This window comes from Epinephelus moara, chromosome 13 (assembly GCF_006386435.1).
Source record: "Epinephelus moara isolate mb chromosome 13, YSFRI_EMoa_1.0, whole genome shotgun sequence".
Classification (NCBI taxonomy): Eukaryota; Metazoa; Chordata; class Actinopteri; order Perciformes; family Serranidae; genus Epinephelus; species Epinephelus moara.
In genome coordinates, this window is record NC_065518.1 from 20,322,707 (window position 1) to 20,343,484 (window position 20,778).

At 42.0% G+C, this 20,778-nt stretch overlaps 1 protein-coding gene across 1 annotated transcript; it reads right to left on the reverse strand.

The window, feature by feature from the left end:
• Window positions 1–1,222: 1,222 nt before the first annotated feature.
• Window positions 1,223–18,385, reverse strand: si:ch211-180a12.2 (uncharacterized). Its single transcript, XM_050059782.1, has 13 exons — window positions 18,260–18,385; window positions 12,259–12,585; window positions 11,841–12,134; window positions 11,355–11,660; window positions 10,954–11,064; window positions 8,562–8,723; window positions 5,475–5,705; window positions 5,331–5,381; window positions 4,990–5,244; window positions 4,568–4,912; window positions 4,178–4,450; window positions 2,087–2,362; window positions 1,223–1,966 (listed from the first exon to the last, which is right to left on the reverse strand). Exons 1-13 carry the CDS (start codon window positions 18,309–18,311, stop codon window positions 1,935–1,937), a joined length of 2,715 nt encoding a protein of 904 aa, XP_049915739.1. The 5' UTR covers window positions 18,312–18,385; the 3' UTR covers window positions 1,223–1,934.
• Window positions 18,386–20,778: the final 2,393 nt, after the last annotated feature.

Sequence of the window (20,778 nt, forward strand, 5' to 3'; positions counted from 1 at the left end):
CTTCTGGCGTCTGGGCTGGACTGAACATTAGGAGAGTGTAATGCTAAATCGGAGGAGTACTCTTTGCACAGCTACATTTTAAGCATTTAGCATTGTAGTCAATTATTGACACTCTCCTGCAAAGTTATATTTATTCACCTTTTTCCTTGTCACGTCAAAAAATTCCTACTTATTGAGTTCTTGCTGATGTGCACACTATTATACAGTACGTGCAAAGTGTATGTTCATGATAGTGATAGTAGTAGATAGTAGATAGTAGCAGCTGTATGAGGTCTCCACTGGTCATGTAGTCCTCTTTTTGAAATTTAGAAAACATACACTCACTGACCACTTTATACGGTACACCTGTTCAACAGCTCGTTAACACAAATAGCTAATCAGCCAATCACGTGGCAGCAACTCAATGCATTTAGTCATGTAGACATGGTCAAGATGACCTGCTGAAGGTCAAACCGAGCATCAGAATGGGGAAGAAAGGTGATTTAAGTGACTTTGAACATGGCATGGTTGTTGGTATCAGACAGGCTGGTCTGAGTGTTTCAGATTTTCACACACAGCCATCTCTAGGGTTTACAGAGGATGGTCTGAAAAAGAGAAAATATCCAATGAGTGGCAGTTCTCTGGGTGAAAATGCCTTGTTGATGCCAGAGGTCAGAGGAGAATGGCCAGACTGGTTCAAGATCATAGAAAGGCAACTCAAATAACCATTCATTACAACCAAGGTCTGCAGAAGACCATCTCTGAACCAGCAGCACGTTGAACCTTGAAGCAGATGGGCTACAGCAGCAGAAGACCACACCAGGTGCCACTCCTGTCAGCTAACAACAGGAAACTGAGGCTACAGTTCACACAGGCTCACCAAAACTGGACAATAGAAGATTGGAAAAACGTTGCCTGGTCTGATGAGTCTGGATTTCTGCTGCCACATTCAGATGGTAGGGTCAGAATTTGGTGTAAACAACATGAAAGCATGGATCCATCCTGCCTTGTATCAACGGTTCAGGCTGGTGGTGGTGGTGTAATGGTGTGGGGGATATTTTCTTGGCACACTTTGGGCCCCTTAGTACCAACTGAGCATGGTTTAAACACCACAGCCTACCTGAGTATTGTTGCTGACTGTGTCCTGGAAATCTCTGAGGAATTTTGCCAGCACCTTGTTGAATCTATGAAATGAAGAATTAAGGCCGTTCTGAAGGCAAAAGGAGTCAAGGTGTACCTAATAAAGTGGCCAGTGTGTGTATACTAAAAAGTATCACATAGACAGTATCTGTGGAAGCTGGTAGAATTTTGCAGAACACAAAATACACAAATCTTATTTCATATACAAGGAATAAAAACTGTATTTTACAACATGCATGTTTGCAGCCGTGGTCGACATACTCGCTGAATAAGAAGGAAGTTCTAAACTAAACAACATCTTAATTTCACAGTTCAAGCACGCAGCACCTCGTCCGCTCAGCACAGTGAAGTGACATTCTCTGTGGTCGGAGTGCAACAGAGAAAAAAACAGAAGTGTATTTTAAAATGAGAACTTCTTTCAGCGGTTGACCAACAGCAGATATGAGAACACTGAACAGAAGAGAACTACAGTAACTCTGCCTGTTGACTCGTCTTCACAGAGAAAAACAAAATACAAAGAAACATCTCTTCAAAAAAAATTAGATTTTATTCTCCAAAGCAGATTGAGGAAAAAGAACCGGATTATTATTGTAAAATTATTCGTACAAAAATATGAACATTTGTAAAAAATCATGAGGTTGGAAAAAGGAGATGGGTGACAGATTAAGAATAAAAGGTAATAAATAAAAACCAAACATAGTGGATGCAAATCCACATCATCAAAGACTACCTTGGCTACTACTATAAAGATATATATTAGATATATTATATGGGATATATGAAATACAGTGGCACTCTTGCACACATCAGGGCTGTCATGCGGAAGATGAAATTTCCTCATTGGGCTCTGAAAGAGAAGACACAAGATCAAGCTGGAAAACATGAGCTAACTTCCTGTTGAGTGTCACATCAACTTTTTGACAGTTGGCACTTCGCTCATGATGTAGACTCTGTTCGTTTGTCTCACCTGTCCAGGTCCGATAAACAGGAAGCTTGAGCGTGGGGTGTGTGATCTCCACGCACACTCTCAAACGTGCTCTCTCGTTCTCTCTGGGGCCCTTCCTCAAGTTCACTCTGTTGATGTGCAGCGCTCCCGGGTCTTCGTCTCTTTCTTTGTCACTGTCTTCATCCAAGTCTGACTTTGTCTCCTCGTCCCTGTCAATGTTGTTATTCTCTCCGTCCACGTGTTCGTCGATGTATTCGATGCCTTCAGTGTGGGGGTCTGTGACGGCTGCTTTTGTTTCTGTGAAGCAACAACAATAAAAAATGAAGACAGGACCAAAGCTTATGTAGAGTGTTTTATGTCAGACAAAATAGCAATACTGTATTGTTTTTTTTTAGCTTTCTGCATATCACACCCCTCCCCCACACATCAGAGTGACCACAGTGTGGCATATGAGGGAATGCAACCTCAGAAGTCAGAGCAAACACTGTGTGGAGGGTGTGTGTTGAGTTTCCACTTAACATGCACATGATATTTTAGATCTCACACAAATGTAAATCAAGTTTGCACACCTGATACTTTCAAGGAGACTGGTGAAGGAGAGAATACTGAACTTACCATAATGCAATAGGAAAATCATGTTTCATCACTATCCACATATTTTTAAACCCCAGGCCCAACTTTGGTTCCCAACAAAAACTTGCTGACTTTGAACCTCAGCCAAAAACAAAGAAAGAGGGCATCATACCCTGAAACTACGCCCACCAGACGGGAAAACAATTGTCACCACGATTTGCAACCAACAGCTGAAAACCTCACAAAAACCTGTCGCTAGCTAAAAACATTACATTTAAAGGATTATTTTAGCACCCTGTGTCTATCAGAAAGGAAAATGTATATTGTCAAACTCAATATTGTGTCTCTGTCTTAAAGTCCCCTCTTCTTACCTTTGCTTATTTTGGAGAAATGATCCCACTGAATGGTCAGAAGTGAAATACTTTGATATTTACAACTAAATCAATCGGCAGAAATTTTTTTGGTGTTGTACATTTCTGCAAACTACGGATACGTTACGTTTACGGAACTTTAAATTTTAATAATGCTGTGGTTAACGTGGCTAGGTTTAGGCACAAAAACAACTTGGTTATGTTTAGAAAAAAGATCATGTTTGAGCTTAAAATCTTCAGTGTTGGGGGCAAAATCACAGCAGAAAACACAGAGATGTCCATGTAAAAAACTAATGATTTTTTGGGGACTATGCGCCGTGGAAAATCAGGATAATACCTTTGACATGTAAAAATGTAACATATCCGTGGTTTGCAGTAACCTACGTTGCAAACATTTTCTTCAGGCGACTTGTGTACTACCAATATTTCATCAAATCACCAGGTAAGATCATCATTTAATCTACAAATATCAGCACCAGGTCTTGCATAGCATAGTTACCTTTAACGTAAACAGTCTTTCTGGCCAAATTAGCAAAAGTAACTCATTTAATGCATACAAAACCTCCACTTTATGAAAGTAATGTCAGCAATATCCAATTTTGTCTTCTGAAGACTCGATCGAGGAGAATCCCCGCTCAACATACTGAGTGTAACACTGTGTATGCCGTCCAGAGTTTCTGAGGGTGTCCTTGCCCAGTTCTTGCATTTAGCCACTCACCTGGCTCGAGCTAAATCACCTTGACTGTCTCTAACAAAATGCACATATCTAAAAAGGGTCTCTCGTCTATTGATCCTGGAACATGGGGCAATCTCCCTTCCCCTTAACCCTGGGAGCTATGGCAACAGAGCTGGCTAAGCACCCTTATCTGGGCAGCTGTGCTCCCTCCGCCACAACTGGGAAGCCTCAAGGTCAAGTAGTCTGACCTTGAGGTCTCTTTTAGGTGTTCTGCTGACCTGACTGTTACCTCAAGCGTAACTATCATTGTTTTCCCTTCCAGTGTGGGCGGGGCTGAGGCTAGATGACATCACCAGGGTTACTCTCCCAGACTTTAATAGAGCTCCTCTAGAGCCACAGACGAAAATACATACATGATGTGTTCAATTTTTGGAATTCCCCTTTAAATACTCTTTAAAACAAGAGGTATGTATATAAAGCAATGACACGTACTTATGGCGTCGCCATTCTTCCGTCTCTCCAGCTGCTTGTTAGTCTGATGTGGCAGGTTCGTGGATCTCTCCAAGGCACACACACTTTTCAGCTCCCTCTGCCCGTCGTCTCCTATCTCCTCTGTCTCGTTGGACACCAGTGGTGAGAGAGTGTGTCCTCCTGCTGCCCAGAGTAATTTGACCTTAGGGTGACCTCCCTTCAACAGGAGAGAGAAGACACCAACGCCTTCACTGCTCCAACAGACAGAGAGCGATGGAGGAATGGACGGAGCAGCTGAAGGAATACAAACAGGAAGTGAATGAATAGGAATAATATCTTAGAGTGAAGTTTGAGTTTAGATATTGAAAGAACTATATCATAGGGATAATATCCAATGATGATGATTCATACCGATGTCAACATATCTCCAGTGTTTCTCCATAGGCTCATGTAGGGAACAGTGCTCCACTCTACAGATAATCCCTCCTCTTTCCTTCTTCTCCTGATTCACTGCCTTTCTCCTCAGAATGGCCGTGGCCCTGTAGAGTCCGGGCTGAGTCTGTACGGGGCCCCACATCTCTCCTCCCTCTAACACCTCCTCCTCTCTGTCATCCTGCTCTCCCTCCCTCAGCCTCAGCCAGGTGACTGACACATTCGGAGGGTAGAAATCTGTGATCTCACATCCAAGGGTCAAAGTCTGGTCTGGGGAGGAAGTGGAGCCGACGATTTCGGACACACACGGCCTCTTGATGAATCCTATTTGGGTTAAAGCGGAGATTTAAGCTTTGATTTTTACTGTCAAACTGTATGCCCTTTCTTCATCTCGTTCTTACCTCTGGTCTCGCGGGTGACGGGCTGCTTCAGGGCGATGTGGTGAACACTGACCCACACTTTAGTGCCACCCTTCTCCAGTTCACTGCGGGGCAGCTTACACTGGCTGAAGGCTGAGAAGAAGCCTTCAGAGTTGGGTCGAGGCGAGGACGAGGCCTGGGAGGCCACAGGGCTCAGCTCGCTCCCCTGGCAGAACCAGCGGAAGGTAATGACGTCCGGATGGAAATGTGACGCCCGGACGGTCATGCTGATGACATCTGGAAGACAGGAATTGCAGAGATGCAGCCTCTCACAACCAGGAATGTTTTACATCTATTAAAGTGCAACAGAATAAGATGTTTACCTGAGTCACTTGGTGTCTCTGCAAGCTGGATTTCTGATACCTCCGGAGCAGCTAAAAGACAAAGTGTACAAAGATATCAATTCCATAAATTGCTGAGATTACAGAAAAGCAGATGCAGTATGAGTAAATGAAAATCTTTCTTACACAGGATGGTAAACTTCTCTGACACTCTCTCCACCACGATCTTATCTTTGCCCATGTAGGACACCTGACACTTAAACACCGCCCCCTTGTGGGTTGAAATCTGGGGGATGAAGGTGAGGGAGGAGGTCAGCTGTTGAATGCCACTTCCAGATGAATGCAACGGCCCCTGAGTGTGCAGCTTGTAGTAACCCATCTGGCCTCTGGAGGACAGCAGAGGGCCTTTCTCCGACACTGGAGAGGTGAGAGTTAGACCGTAGGGCAGATGGATGGTGGTTAGAGGGTTATAGAGGCAGTTAAAGTTAGCTTTGGAGGTTCCTATGTGTGTGAGGTTGTACAGTGTTAGCAGAATTAAGTGTAAAAGAGAAAACATGGTATGTTTTAGGAGTAGTTACAATACAAATAGAAGACATCTCATGTGGCATCATTCTGCTTTCCACATTTTTATTTCCCTTGAAAGTTATAGTCCAGGTTTTTTGAAGTGGGGCTGTATGAGATACTTACCTACAGTAGATGGCGGTTGGTGCGCTCCCTGTTTGCAGAAACAGACAGGACTAGCACCCTAGATGCTCAGCTATGCATTGGATTAGGGTTAGCAGCAATATGTGTTTTAGCCACTTAAAAAAAGTCAACATCAACCTCTCTATGTTTACAATATCTGCACCGCTTCACCTTGCCGTCAGTCAGCACTTTCCTTTGGAGCTACATTTTCTCAACCGTAAAGCTTCCATATTCCTGTGCAAATACGCCCAGCAGAGCCTTGCACTGTACATCACTGGTAAGCTGTTCTGCAAACAGGGAGTGTGCCAACAGCCACCTACTGTATGTAGGACACCGACTATAGATAAGTATCTCAGACATTCATTCATTTATTTTCTGTAACCACTTATCCTGTTGGGGGTCCTGGGTGTGCTTCAGTCTATCCCAGCTGACATTGGGCGAGAGGCAGGTCATGAGGTTATCACAGGGCTGACACACAGAGACAGACAACCGGTCATGCTCACATTCACACCTATGAGCAATTTCACCAAACAACCTGCATGTCTTTGGAATGCGGGAGGAAGCTGGAGTACACGGAGAAAACCCACACTGACACAGGGAGAACATGCAAACTCTGGGCAGAGGGCCCTGGCACCACTGTATATCATACAGCCCCACTTAACAAAAAAACACAAACTATCCCTTTGAAGGAAAACTTCACTCACAAAATGATCGTTTGTACTTTTCATAAATTAGTCATGTCGTGTCACCTTGAACTTGTGTGCCTCCACAGAAAACAGCGAACATACTGATTTATTGACTGACCACGTTTAAAACAGCAAAACTACATCAAAACATCCATTTACACACTCTGACACAACTCTTGCAGTATAATTCAAGTCTCATTTATCCAGTCGTATGCTCAGTTTTTCCCAAGCACATGCATTATCACTAAAAAACCTTATCCAGAACCTAACTGAAAATTAAACTTATCTATGATATCTTCAAAGTCAAACTCTTAGTAGTTCAATGGTGTTCATTATGTCTTTAGTTTCTGATAATGACTTTAGTTGTTCTTTTATCTCAGACGTGTTAGGATGTTACATACCTTGACATGTTTCGGCGGAAACTTCCGCCTTCCTCAGAAGTGTCCAAGGGACAAGGCCAGAGTCATACACACCGAGGACAACAAATACCAGCGATGGATCAGGGAGGCTATTGAAATAGGGAAGCGGGGCCCAGGGACGATGAACAGGGACGAGGGGGCATACATGCTCTCCCACACCTGGAACAGCGTCCTGGAGAGGCGGCAGACAGACCCTAATATCGGCTGATTGACAGATCAGCTGATAAAGATGCGTCACAACCACCACCAAGTGACACTTCTGAGGAAGGCCGCCGAAACATGGCAAGGTATGTAACATCCTAACATGTCTGAGATAAAAGAACAACTAAAGTCATTATCAAACTCTTAGTTTTTAGTGGAAACACGTGTGTTTAGGAAGTGCTGAGCATACGACTGGATAAATGAGACTTGGATTTTACTGCACAAATTTTGTGAGAGTCTGTAAACGGATGTTTTGATATAGTTTTGCTACTGTTAAATGTGATCCCCAACCAACCACTAAATCAGTATGTTTTCTGTGGAGGCATGTAAGAAAAACAAAGTGTTCCTCATGAATTCAAGATAACACAACATGACTAACAGATTCATTAATGATCATTTTGTGGGTAAAGTATTTCTTTAAGTTGCTTTAAAGGAGCTTAGCTTAGTATAAAGAATAGAAACAGGAGGAGACAGCGAGCCTGCCTCTTTCGAAAGGTGACAAACTCCACACACCAGCACCTGTAAGCTCACAAAATAGACATGTTCTCTGGTTTGTTTAGTCTGTACAAAAACAGTGTAAAATCTGCATCTCTGCTGGTTGTTTGGCAACGTCACCGTGACAACAGCACCCCAAGGAATTCACTGTGTCTGGCCAAGAAATAGTGTGGCACATCATTCCCACATCAAACCCCAATGTGTTGTTTTGCTGCTTTGGTTTTTGTACTGATTAAACAAATACGATAAAACATGTTGACTTATCTGATAGTGGTAGCTTCATATTTACTGTACAGATACGTGAGTGGTTTTTATCTTGTCTTTGATTCTTGGAAAAACATTGAAAAAACACAAAATGTTGAACTATGTCTTTAAAGTTGAAAGCATCATCTTTTCCACACTGACTATGTTTACATGCACAAAATATTTAATTTCTCCCCCTTATTCTGAAAGACAGTATTCCCACTATGCTACTAATCAGCAGAGATACATTAGAAGAAAAGTTGATCTACGGGAGAATAAATATTTGAAAGCTGAAAGCGTGAAAGCTTTACTGTGTTACATTCGATTATATTTTCATAATCATCATCATCTATTGATTTTGTATTTTTCTCTACGTGAATAAAAACATTTCCACCATTATCTGGTGCGTAAAACTTCACCAGAATGCAGGAAATGAAAAGTTTGATGCTCAAAACTTGCCTGGAGAGGACCCCAGGCTTATTATGTTGAAATGAAACCTACGCCCTTGAACTGCTCGTTATATGGATGTGTGTGACCTCTCCTACCTGTGAGTGAAGTGTCAGAGATAGGAGTGTCATTGAGGAACCATGCAGTCTGGACTCGGTCCACCCTCCTGCCCTCAATGCTCACTGTCACCCTGCCCTTTTGACCTACGATCACGCGTGGCGGGAGGATGATCCCCGACACATTCAGGGACTTCTGTTTCTCTGAGGGAGGAAAAAAAGAACACAGATAAATTAGTTAGTGACAGTAAAGAGGGTGTTGAGGTGACAGCTGATGTGCAATAACTATAAGGTTTGCTGTCAAGCATGCATTCCTCACAGTCTGCCTGAAACCCATCGTGTCTAAGTGCTTATAGTTTAGTAACATAATAGTTTATGGAAATGTGATACTGTAAACGCCAGTTCAGAGTTATGCCAATAAAGAACAGAGGCCTTGTTGCATTTTCAAGATTTTGGTTTTAAAGACAATGCCTTTTTGTAGTATCTCTACTCGCATATCTTTTGAACATCTGTGGATCTCCTGGTATATTCTCAACGTGGGTGTTAGCGGCCTCATTATAAAAACTTCCTAAGTCTAAAATCCCATCTTACCTCAGTTTACTACAGTAAAATGTTTCCTAACTGCATTTACAAAAAAATCAGACCAGTGGTTCCCAACTGGTGGGTCACGGTCAAAATGCAGGTTGCTGGTCCATTCTGAATGGACCACAAGTGACCTGCAAACACGTCAAGTTTGTAAAAAACACACTTGACATGCATGATGCTAAATCTATAAACTGTGTGGACCTTGAACCAAGACTAAGGAGAAATCTGGACCCCGTGCCTGGACCAGTTGGGAACCACTGACATAGACCCTGTCCTAAATTATAAATAACTGCCACACATGGCAGCAGCACTGTTGTTAGGTCTGTATGGCAATTACAATGAAATGGGGAACAAAATAAACACTGAAACATAATGATTGACAGGCTACTCAAAACATATGATGACGCTGTAAATTTCCTGGTCCTGATTAAATTTCGATTGCTGAGACGATTAATTTTGAATTTGACCGACGTGCTGTGTCCACCTCTGCAGAGGCCTATTGCCACAAGAAGCAAAAATTGAATGCCCATCTTTTTGTGTCCATGATAGCAAGTTAGGTAGCCTGTAACAAGTGAGAGCTGTTGATGATATGGCCTGTCCACCTTGAGTACTGGTACATTCTTAACATAGATACAGGCCTGACAGCACAAGTGTCGACTGAAGAATCAAGTTTGCAGTTATAGGTCGAAGTTTAAGATAAAAGTGTACAATGCAGGAATTGCGGGCTACTGTTCATAAACAGTATCACCAGCTGAAGTATAGGTGAGAGTCAACCCCAGATTTGCTTTATTTATGGTTTTTTTCCAGCGCTGTGTCCATAATTTTTGTAGCTTCCTCTTAGATGCGTGATACACTTTTAAGTCAAAGCTAAAAACATTCCCATTTCGCACTGTCTACTCCACCCTGTAATGATAGCAGCTATATTTTCAAACTCAATTTTTCTCAACTTTGAATTGACCCCAAATGTATGAAATGTGCTATACAAATAAAGCTGCCATGCCATGCGTGCTGCTCACGGCACCTGTTTGCTAATTATCGCTAAAGGAAGCTGTGGCGATGAAAAGGGAGTACTGACACAAGAAAAATTAAATCACAAAAGAGTTTTCAAACTAAAACGGGGTCAGCAGTGTTTTCAAAGGTCTGTTTTTGGGGTTCAAAAACACCAGAGTAGTGTGGATGTTAGGTGTAAACATGGCAATGGTTATGCATTTTAAAATAAAAAACATATCAGTGTGGATGCAGCCCTAGTGTGTCATTTTCTTTCTACTGAACCACATCTTACAACCTGCTAGCTCACGTAGCACCACTGAGCTAGCTAACATTACAGCTCAGATGAGGAGGAGCACAAGCCTGAGTAGATGCACGCATCCTCCTGCGCCGTGATATGGTTGGTGGGTGTAGTTCAGTTTTATTTTTTTTATATACNGGGGGGTTCGGTGCCTTGCTCAGGGGCACCTCGGCAGTGCCCAGGAGATGAACTGGCACCTCTCCAGCTACCAGTCCATGCTCCATATTTTGGTCCGGACGGGGACTTGAACAGACGGCCCTCCGGTTCCCAACCCAAGTCCCTATGGACTGAGCTACTGCCGCCCCCATCTTGGGTATCTTGAGTAACCCGGTCATGACTTCAGGAAAGAGACATTGATGTTGAGTTTTCATTTTTTAAATTTTTTTTGGGGTGTATTGAGCACCATAAGAGTGTCATCTAGGTCCATCACATTCAAGAAGAGGCAGACATCTCTACAGCCGATATTGCCAACACTCTGCAACTCAAACTATGTTCTTTTGATTTCGGGTGAGCTGTCCCTTTGAGGGGGCTCGTGGCGTGTACCACTGCCCTCTGACTCACCATCTCTTCTCCTCCAAGAAAAGCCAAAGCAGAGCAGGAAGACCAGTACAATAGAAATACACATCATGGCCACGGATGCTTTGGCTGATTTAGTCAACACTGGAGCTTCATCTGGGAGGAAACAGAGTGAGAGAAGTGTGTATGATTACATTATGCAAGCATCAAGAACAAGATGAACAAGTTGCAAACAACTGCACAATGTCTGTTTATCTTGCAGCCAGAATTTGTTTTGTTTTTGCAGTTCTCAGACATTTGTCGTCTGACATCATTAGATTATCTATCACCATCAATCAAAGTGAAAAAGATACTGAGAAACAAAAATGATTGCATGTCTCAAATGTGAATTGTACCCTGTGTCTGCTCTACTTTTAAGAATGTTGAAAATCGTATCAAATATATACCTCGAGGGTCCAGTTTCTCTAGGTACGCTGAGCCGCTGACTGGATGCATTACCCCCGGTTGGTTAACTGCACACTCCACCTTCCCACCTTGCTCCCTCTGCTTGGGACTCAAAGTATAGTAGCGTCTACTTCTATAGGTCCCATCTGGGTTCTGCTCGGTGGCGAGGGGCTCAGGGAGGACTGTGCCATTTTGAAGCCAGGACACAGACACTTCCTCTGGGTAGAAATTCTCCATGTCACAGTAAAGAGTGAGAGGAATGTTGTTGGAGTGCGAGGGAACGACAGAAAGTCTCACAGAAGGGAGATCTGTGGAGACAAAGACAATATCTAAATGTTTAATCATGGGCTTAATCCGATTTAAAACAACAGCAGATGTTCTCACAGATTGTCCTTTAATGATTGACAGAGGCAGCTATTGTGATTCTACATGAAGTAAAAATGTAATGAGTCATTGTGAGTGACTCAGTGTGTCTTTGTGTCACTCACAGGTGATATTAAGCATGAAATCAAGCTTGCGGTCGCTGCCATTGTGTGACACTTTGCAGCCAAAGGTTGCATTCTGGTCCTCGCGTGAAGGGTAGAAGGTCAGGTTGCCCACAGCCATGTAGTACCCATCTGAAGTCTGTTCACCTTCAACGATGTAGGGAGGTTGAATCACTTGCCCATCTCTGGTCCAGGAGAAGAAGACAGGAGGAGGATAGAAAGCATCTGCATGGCATTTGAGATGACTCTCTGTTTCTAACACCATCCACTGCTGAGGGACAGAGAGAGTGGGGGAGGCTAAAAAGGGGAGAAGAAGGAATAAGAGGGGATTAAAACTTCAGCTGTGTACCTGCTTTTAGGTTCAAATGTGCAGTTAAATGTGCAAATCAAATCTCAACAACTGGACAAAGATGAGGCGTACCAAGGATACTAAATGTAACGTTGCTGGAGTGCACGGCTGTGGAGTTGTAGCTGACTGTGCATTCATACACCCCCTGCAGGTCGAGAGCGGCTCTGAGGACGGTCAGTGAAAAGTCCCCGTTGACGAAATCAGTGGTGTCCCAACTGAAGCCTGGCTTTATCTGTGGCACTCCCTCTCTGAATGAGGCGATGTCAGAGCCATTACTTATCCAGCTGACTTGGATGAGAGACTTGTCTATTTTGTCCCCTGTTGCAGAGAGGGGGAACGTCACGTTGCAGGGGAGGATTGCGTTTGTATTTGGGCTGGCCTGTATTTCACTTGGAGACACTGTGAGCAGAGAAAGAAAGTTTAGATCGAGAGGACATAAAGAGCCTTTGCTGAACTGCACTCATTGATGATCCTTTACTGCAGTACAAATACACTCCTGTCAAAACAGGAAACTGTCTTTAAAAAAGTTTTATAACCAAGCTAACATATAACACTAACCCATAAAAATACCAAAAAAATCCAAACAAACGAAAAACTAGAATAACCGCCCTGCGGTTGTTTGCGTCAGCTCACCAGTCAAGTTTCTCCTTTGTCATAATTAGTGTACGATTTTTTGAGTTATAGCCAAAAAATGTTTTGTGAGGTCACACTGACCTTGACATTTGACCTTTGACCACCAAATTCTAATCTGCTCATTCTTCAGTCCAAGTGGACGTTTGTAGCAAATTTGAAAAAATTCCATAAAGGTCTTCTTGAGATATGGCATTCACAAGAATGACACAAACAAGGTCACAGTGATTTTGACCTTTGACCACCAAAATCTAATCAGTTCATTGTTGAGTCCAAGTGGACGTTTGTGCCAAATTTAAAGAAATTCCCTCAAGGTCTTCTTTAGATATCACGTTCACAGGAATGAGACAAACAAGGTCACAGCGATCTTGGCCTTTGACTTATGACCACCAAAATCTAATCAGTGCATCATTTAAATCCAAGTGAACGTTTGTGGCAAATCTGAAGAAATTCCCTTAAGGTGTTCTTGAAAAATTGTGTTCACAGGAATGAGACAAACAAGGTCACAGTGATCTTGACCTTTGACTTATGACCACTAAAATCTAATCAGTTCATTGCTGAGTCCAAGTGGACATTTGTGCCAAATTTTAAAAAATTCCCTTGAGGCATTCTTGAGACATCGTGTTCACAAGAATGAGACAAACAAGGTCACAGTGATCTTGACCTCTGACTTATGACCACCAAAATCTAATCAGCTCGTCACTGAGTCCAAGTGGATGTTTGTGCCAAATTTGAAGAAATTCCCTGAAGGTGTTCTTGAGATTTTGCATTCATGAGAATGTGACGTATGTATGTATGTAAATATGGACAACCTGAAAACACAATACCTCCAGCTATGGCTGTTGCCAGTGTGGTAGGATGAAAAACTTCTTGGTAAAAACTTGTCGTACATTTTTTGAATATGACAGATTAAAATGCTATTCAAACATAATTTCGGCTAACTGGCATACATGAAGGGAGAGACAGAACGTGGGAAGAAAATGAGGAAACGTATGTGATAGTAAACAAAATGTTGATTTCAGCAAAAATTTCATGACTTCTTTCAAAACTTTCAATGATTTTTACTGATTCTAAGACTTCTCTAGGCCTGGAGATGTGATTGTGATATCTTATAAAATTTACAAAATGTATTATTATTATAACTTTTCCAGGTTTTCCATGGATGTGGGAACCCTGTACATTGTGTAACTCCTGTGAAGCTATTATGTCCTTCAAAAGAAAAACAATTACACAATATTCTTCTTCCAAGTTTGAATCCATAAGTAATAAAAACCACTTTTGTTCTGTTCCAGTTTTTTTCCTGATTGCTTAGGCACTATCCTTGAAACTATAAGGTACTTATGCAAAACTCTACACACTAAACAAGCAAAACATTTTACATCTCCGGGGAAAGCAAACAATTTTCGCAGCCTCTTCTAAATCTTGTTTTTGTGTCAACATAGCACACACAATCCATCATCTGAATAAGCAGATTAAGCACCTACTTCGCACTGATGAAAAACACTTGGCTTTTGCTTTTTCTGTGTGTAGGGTGTGGCAGCTAGCAATCCAATTCTCATACATGTAAACACACATACACACAGAAACTAAATGTGTGAAGTATGGATGTGTATTCTGAATGTAGCACACTATCAACACAAATAAGGGTAAACACTCCTCAAATAACCAAAGCTAAGTAAAAGAAAACAAAAACAACTGTATTATAAAGACTTAATCCACATCACGTGATGCTGTCTTGAGCGAAGCAGCTCACGTCAACGTGGAAAGGCAGTTGGCAAAATGGTGAAGCAATATGGACACCAATGTTTATAGTTTTGCTAGAAGTTTGTTATTGAATTTAAAACCGAGAGTAAAGCTGAAATTGTGCATTGAGTTTGGCACACCTGGGAAGTATGCTGGCGACAAGTGTTAAGGCTCATGTAGGTACTTGAATTTTGGCGTCATTGGTCAAAAACCTCAAACTCTGAGCTGAGAGAAAAATAGATTTCTGCAATATCTATTGGCCAACCACAGGTCTTTTCGGAGAGAGAGTGCTCCTATTGGCTGTTCTACTAATGCAGATGCGCGTGTGCCTTCCTTAAGATGGTGAAAGCCTGATTCAATGGCGAAGAATCGTACACAAAAAGTTGCTATTCCAGCACTGCCAACAGCTGCTTACACTACAAGGCAACCACAAGAAGGGAAGATGGACTTATTGCCGTATCCTGACAATTAATAAAATAATATCAGCAAAGCGTTCCAGAGACTAAGAGAAAACGTTGCCAATATTTTAGCCTTCTGCTAACTGGAGCCAAAGGTTCACAGCTGCAGCATAAAGCTCGTTTATGTAGCTAATAAACGATCACAATGTGTGCTCCACCTCACTCTCCGCCACCACAGAGCAGCTGTGGAGACAGATCCCCAGTCAGTGGCCGTGGCAATATGAATCAAGCCAGCGCCAACCCCAGCTCCGGGGAACCGGACAGCCTCAACTCCCTGTTGGATCAGCTAACAGGTTAGACCTGCCGCTGGCTGGTGCTCATGCTGACTGAATTCAAGCTGCTATAGCCGCTGGCTGAAGGGTGCTCATGCTGACTGAATTCAAGCTGCTATAGCCGCTGGCTGAAGGGCCATTTCGCAAGTTGCTGATCAAAGGGGGGCTTTCAGTTGTTATTACCTGACACTGGTAGGCCTCCATAGTCAGTGGTGTAGTGGAGGATATGCACAGGTATACAGGGTATGCCCACTTCTTTTTCTGGCCATTTACAGTATACTCACCTATCAGCCAAAAAGCCATTGTAATATATAGGAGAGTATACCCACTTCCTCCACACTAACCTGCCTATCCACTTAGTAGTACACCCATCTCATCAACTACCTCTACACCACTGTCCACAGACAATGTGTGGAATTTGATACTCAGTTTCTGTACCCCTTCGGGGGCACCCCACCTGTAAAGGGGTGTCTCTTGCCTTGCCTCTCCCCTTTTGCTGTTGTATTCCATGGGAGAGGTAAGCAACATTGCCGTAGTAATTTCCGTGTTTCCGCGCTGTTAAACTGTTTATAAGTCCATTTTTCAGCCTAGACTTACTGTATAATATGCTAACATATTCCTGTGTAAGTTCATTTGTGTAGGGGCTTAAGTTATATGGTTTTAATTAACAGAGGATTGTGTTTTTACCTCTTGCTGTCAGAGCTGTCAGGAATAAACGGAGATCGCCTCCAAAGATATCCATGCTCTGGGCCTCTTCATAACAACACAATGCAGACAACACTAGAGCACACCGGTTACACACAGTCCTGCTTGTCCTGCTGTGACTAGCAGCTAATGGTGGCTAATGCTAGCAAACTTAAAAGTAGATATGAAGGCATCCTTGAGTCAGTTAGCTGACACCTCTCTGCTGTTGCTAGTTACTCTGTGTTTAAACAGATAACACAAACATTTCAAAGGTTTTATCTCAAAGGCAAAACAAGACGTAATAAACACACAGTGCCAAGTTGTAATGTAATTGCCACTTGTAGCAACAAGGCTAGCTCCCTCTGAGCCTCACATTTTTTTAAGCCAATCTCTTACTGCCTTTAGAACAGACAACAATACAACTGGAACAACAAATACACGTCTCAGCCTGGGCAAACAGTACTTGTCCAGTTTGTTTTTTTTACATGTCAAAACCCCAAATAAACGATGACAAGGAATTTTGTGTCGGGGGATTGAGTTTCAAAAACTTTTCCGCTTCACATTCTTTCTTTTCATCTCTGACCGTCAATCAGTAAACTCAGCGCACCTCCTTGAATCAGAGTAAATATACAGCCTTTCAGTCCCATCTGGCCACCCAATCAGCTTAATTAGTAACTAGTACAATAAATACTTATCGGCAGGTGAAGTCAGAGCGAAGGGATGGAAAGCTTTCTAAAGTGTCAAGTGTTTATGTTGCACCTCTTGTTAAGTGTGATAGATGGGCCGATCAAAGCAGGTTGACAGGAAAGAAAGGACTAAGTTTAAAAAAAAAAAACATGATGAATGCTCTACTGGCTTTAAAAAGTACAAGCTGTCTAAATTAGGGATACTCTACTTGTCTACCAAGGGGCCACTTTTGTAATTTAATAATTTAATGTTAACTACATTCATATATTGTTTACATATATTATTTTGCTCTTTATGTTAAATTTGGAACTATCTAATAACACACACCTAACGTGCAGGTAATGAGAGTTATGGTTAAGTATGGTGGAGTGATATATATAAGATGTGAGATGCCTCTATTGTTGTTGATGCTCAGTTGTCCTACATTCTTTTTCGGACTTTAAAGTGGATCAAACTACACAGAGAAGCTGTCCCTGTGTTCTTACTTCACCCACAGCCCTTTGATAGTTGATTCTTATGATATAACAAGTGAATTGCCTGTTTTCAGTTTTTCAGTGCGTAAGTTTAGCATCACTGGTCTAACGATTTATAACAGCAGTCATCATACTGATCCACCAACAAAGAACATTCACCATGTAGCCCCAATGGATCCACAGTTAGATAAATAATGAGTTATCTTATTTTTCTAAATTCTATTTTTATTTAATTTTATTTTTATTTATTTTTCTAATTTTCATTTTCTATTTTATTTATGTTTTTGTTTTTATTTCATTTTATTTTAATTCTATTTTATTTATTTAAGTTTTTTAATTTTAAGATTCAGGTCAAATCGGAGCAACTGAATTTAAATTATTTCAATTTGGAGGAAATGATGAATGTCTGGTAATTAAAACATACTTTTACTGCTTGTAACCATGGTAATTATCAGTCCCTAAATCACCTTAACATGAAAGCATAGGTAAGGTAAGGTATACAGAGAAGTGTGTAACCTGGTATGTAAACAGTGATTTTACTTAATCATAATAACTTAACGTAGTTTTTCTAAATTATTAGACTGTTGGGCTGGACGACACAGATAAAATCCTCTTTCACTGTACAGTATATAACATTTTGCACTGCAATATTACGTGTCATATATCATCATACGTGTTGAAATATAGCATTGAGAGATGTTTTGTAAAATAATCAAGCTCAAATATCTGAAAAATTGCAGTAAGTTGATATGAAAATCCTGTACATGTATATCCTCTAGTAGTATGAAGCAGTCCTACCTACTTGATGTATCGCCATATCAACACAAATAAAAATCAAGTATATGTTGACAGTAACATGTCTGAATATGAGCAACATCTGCACATTTTAACAGTCCTTTAAACCACCACACAAGATCTACACAAACTAATGATCTGTACTGGGACTGTAAACATCAAAACACCCCTGTGACAAGCCTTCACATTCAGAGTCCATCTGAAAGAGTTCAGTGTCAATACTTTAAATTTCACCTGGTCAGCTTAAACGTGTGAAAACCTGGTCAACAGGTGAAGAAACAACAATGCAGCCGTTGTAACCGGCCCGTGAGTGTAATGACACAATACTCACCATTCTTTATGAGAGTCAGGAGGACGACATGGACAAGGACTTTACACCGCATGGCAAGGCTTGTCTTGAGAGCGAGTTCTTATCATCTGGCCCTTTTTCGGTCTTATATAGAGCTATGAGGTGACAGGGGGCGGGATTGTCCTGCCAGATGGGAAATAAGAAATATTGTCCGAGGGCCTCAGTGAAAGGAGGCCCTTGATATGTGTAGGTCCTCTTAAACAAGCGAGCCCTGGGGTAGACAGAGCAGGGAGAAGGAGGGAGATGTGCAGGGACACACAAGTGGGCAAATAGGTCACTTAAAATTCAGACGGGCCCCTGGCCAAGATTTCGGGGCTACTTTACATTGGTGCAGTGTTGCCGTGAACAAACGGAGAGGGTGATCACACTGAGCTTATGTGGGCAAACACTCAGGCGAGACTAAAACCCTTTTCTATCTGGGGAAAAGTTAGTGTGCTGTTGAATCTGGAGCAAAAGAGGATAAAAACAGGAGAATGGTTCTTTTTTCCCTCCTCTGTAAAAGCCGTCTATCTCTGTAGTCGGCTCCTGCTATGATCGCCGCCTCTGATTGAGGTTAATTTTTAGCCAGAACAAGCGCTTGATGACTGAAGGAAAAGGTGTTGTCTGTTTCATCCCCCTCTGAATATTCATTAACCTGATTTGCTGTTTAAATTGTTTGACTTTGCACTTAAATTAGTCTGAACACACAGCGGTCCTTATTTGGAGATCACACAGGGTATCTGTATTCCTTTCTCTTGTTCCCTCTCTGTTTTACTTTGCTCTAGGCAAAAACAAAAGTGAGACTTTAAAGTGATTGAAAGAGGTGATTAATGTGTTCCCTTTCCCCGCTTGTGTTTGGTACTTTGTGTTCTCTCTGATTCGTCATGTTTTCTCTTCTTTCTTTTTCTGACACTCTCGTTCCTTTCATCAGGTTGAAAGATTGAGTGCAACTCAGGAGAGCTGGAGAAGAGGAGGGACATGAGGGTTTAATGGAGGACACACCAGCTGATGGCAGGAATCAAATAACTCAGCTATTGAGCAGATTGTTTTCATGACTGGCATATTTAATTTCTCACTTTTGCCTTTTTCTTTAGGTCAAATCTATGTAGCTATTTATCTGCATACAACTGTGAGATTAGATAAGCATGTCCTATACATTTTGCAATGTATACATTGTCAAGGTAAAGTAGGCCACTGTGTTACACAAACAGTTAAGTCTTAGTCTTGGTTCTTTTCAGCCCTCTAAGAAGACTCAGAGTGGTGGCGTAACATTTTTTGCGCGTATGTGAACACTCCAAGAAAAATCAGACCCCTCTGAAGCGAACTGACCTCAGGAGGTGGTCTGAGTCTGCAGTGCGGTTCGCCTAACCTGTGCACTGTGAACACAAAGCACTCCAGGTTCACTTTGCTCGTTGCAATTGTATTCAGCCCTCTAGATCACATGCTGTTGCACTGAGATGCTTGAAAAAACAGATGAAACCATGTCAGCATGTAACACATGCAATCACGCAGGACAAGGAGTAGTTTGGTCCAGGGAAGATACTGCAGAATACATCAAACGGTAACAGTCTACAGCACAGAAACGCCAAGGGTTTCCTCCAGTTTTCTACAGGAGAAGGGACACTCTTTCGAGGACAGCAACGTGCACATCTTGGCCAGGGAAGAAGACGACTTCACACCCAATCACCCCTGGTCCCACCTGACCCTAATGACTCACATGATGGCCAGGTGGGTCAAGGACTCACATTGTGACCTTAATGACTTTGAAACCAAGAGCTCACATGTGACCCCAACGACTCTGCAAGGCTTTACACCCACACAGGGTTTAAAGCCTGAAACTCTGTACCAGTCATTTAGAACTGAAGAAGCTTCTTGAAATGTCTTCAAGAAACGCAAGCAAGTCCAGTTGCCTACGATATTAGCACTTACGATTACCATGACCTGGATGACTGAGAATCTTAACCGCCAACTCCAATTTTAAGTTCATCAGAAAGTGAAGGGCTTAATAACTGCACTGCAGTGCCACATCAAAATAAAGAAACACTAGTCCATACCCATTGAGTACAGCATACCATACCATGACTTAGTCATACCAAAAATTAGAAAGAAACAACAACATTGGGCCACAGGGGGAGCCACAGTGATTGGTCCCATTTTAGCCATTTTTAAGCATTTTTCTGTTGTTATAGCGCCACCCAGTTGCCAATTACAGTTAAATTTCTCCAGTCACCTTGAGGCGTCCTGTTCTACATATCTACCGAGTTTAGTAAAAATCGATATGGCAGTTAGGCCTAGATAAGAAAATAGCTCTCTAGCGCCCCCATTTTGTTTGATGGGGTCAGTAATGGAGGGGTCCCCTCGGATTATGTGTGGTCATATGCCTACAAAGTTGCGTGGTGATGGGTGAAACCCTTGAGATGTTATACACCTTTATGTGATGAGCCACGCCCTCTGCAATATTCATTGCCTTATAGAAGCTCAGTTTTAGTAAGTTTTCCAACTTTTGCCAAGAGGGAACTTTA

Bases quoted from the DNA above. Each gene is read 5' to 3' on its own strand.
- si:ch211-180a12.2 (XM_050059782.1), bottom strand. From the start codon at position 18,311: ATGCGGTGTAAAGTCCTTGTCCATGTCGTCCTCCTGACTCTCATAAAG. The intron at 8,724-10,953 runs GTGAGTCAGAGG...TTCCTCCCTCAG, and splicing joins TTCTTGGAGGAGAAGAGATG to AGAAACAGAAGTCCCTGAAT. The intron at 2,363-4,177 runs GTACGTGTCATT...GTTGCTTCACAG, and splicing joins GAAGAATGGCGACGCCATAA to AAACAAAAGCAGCCGTCACA.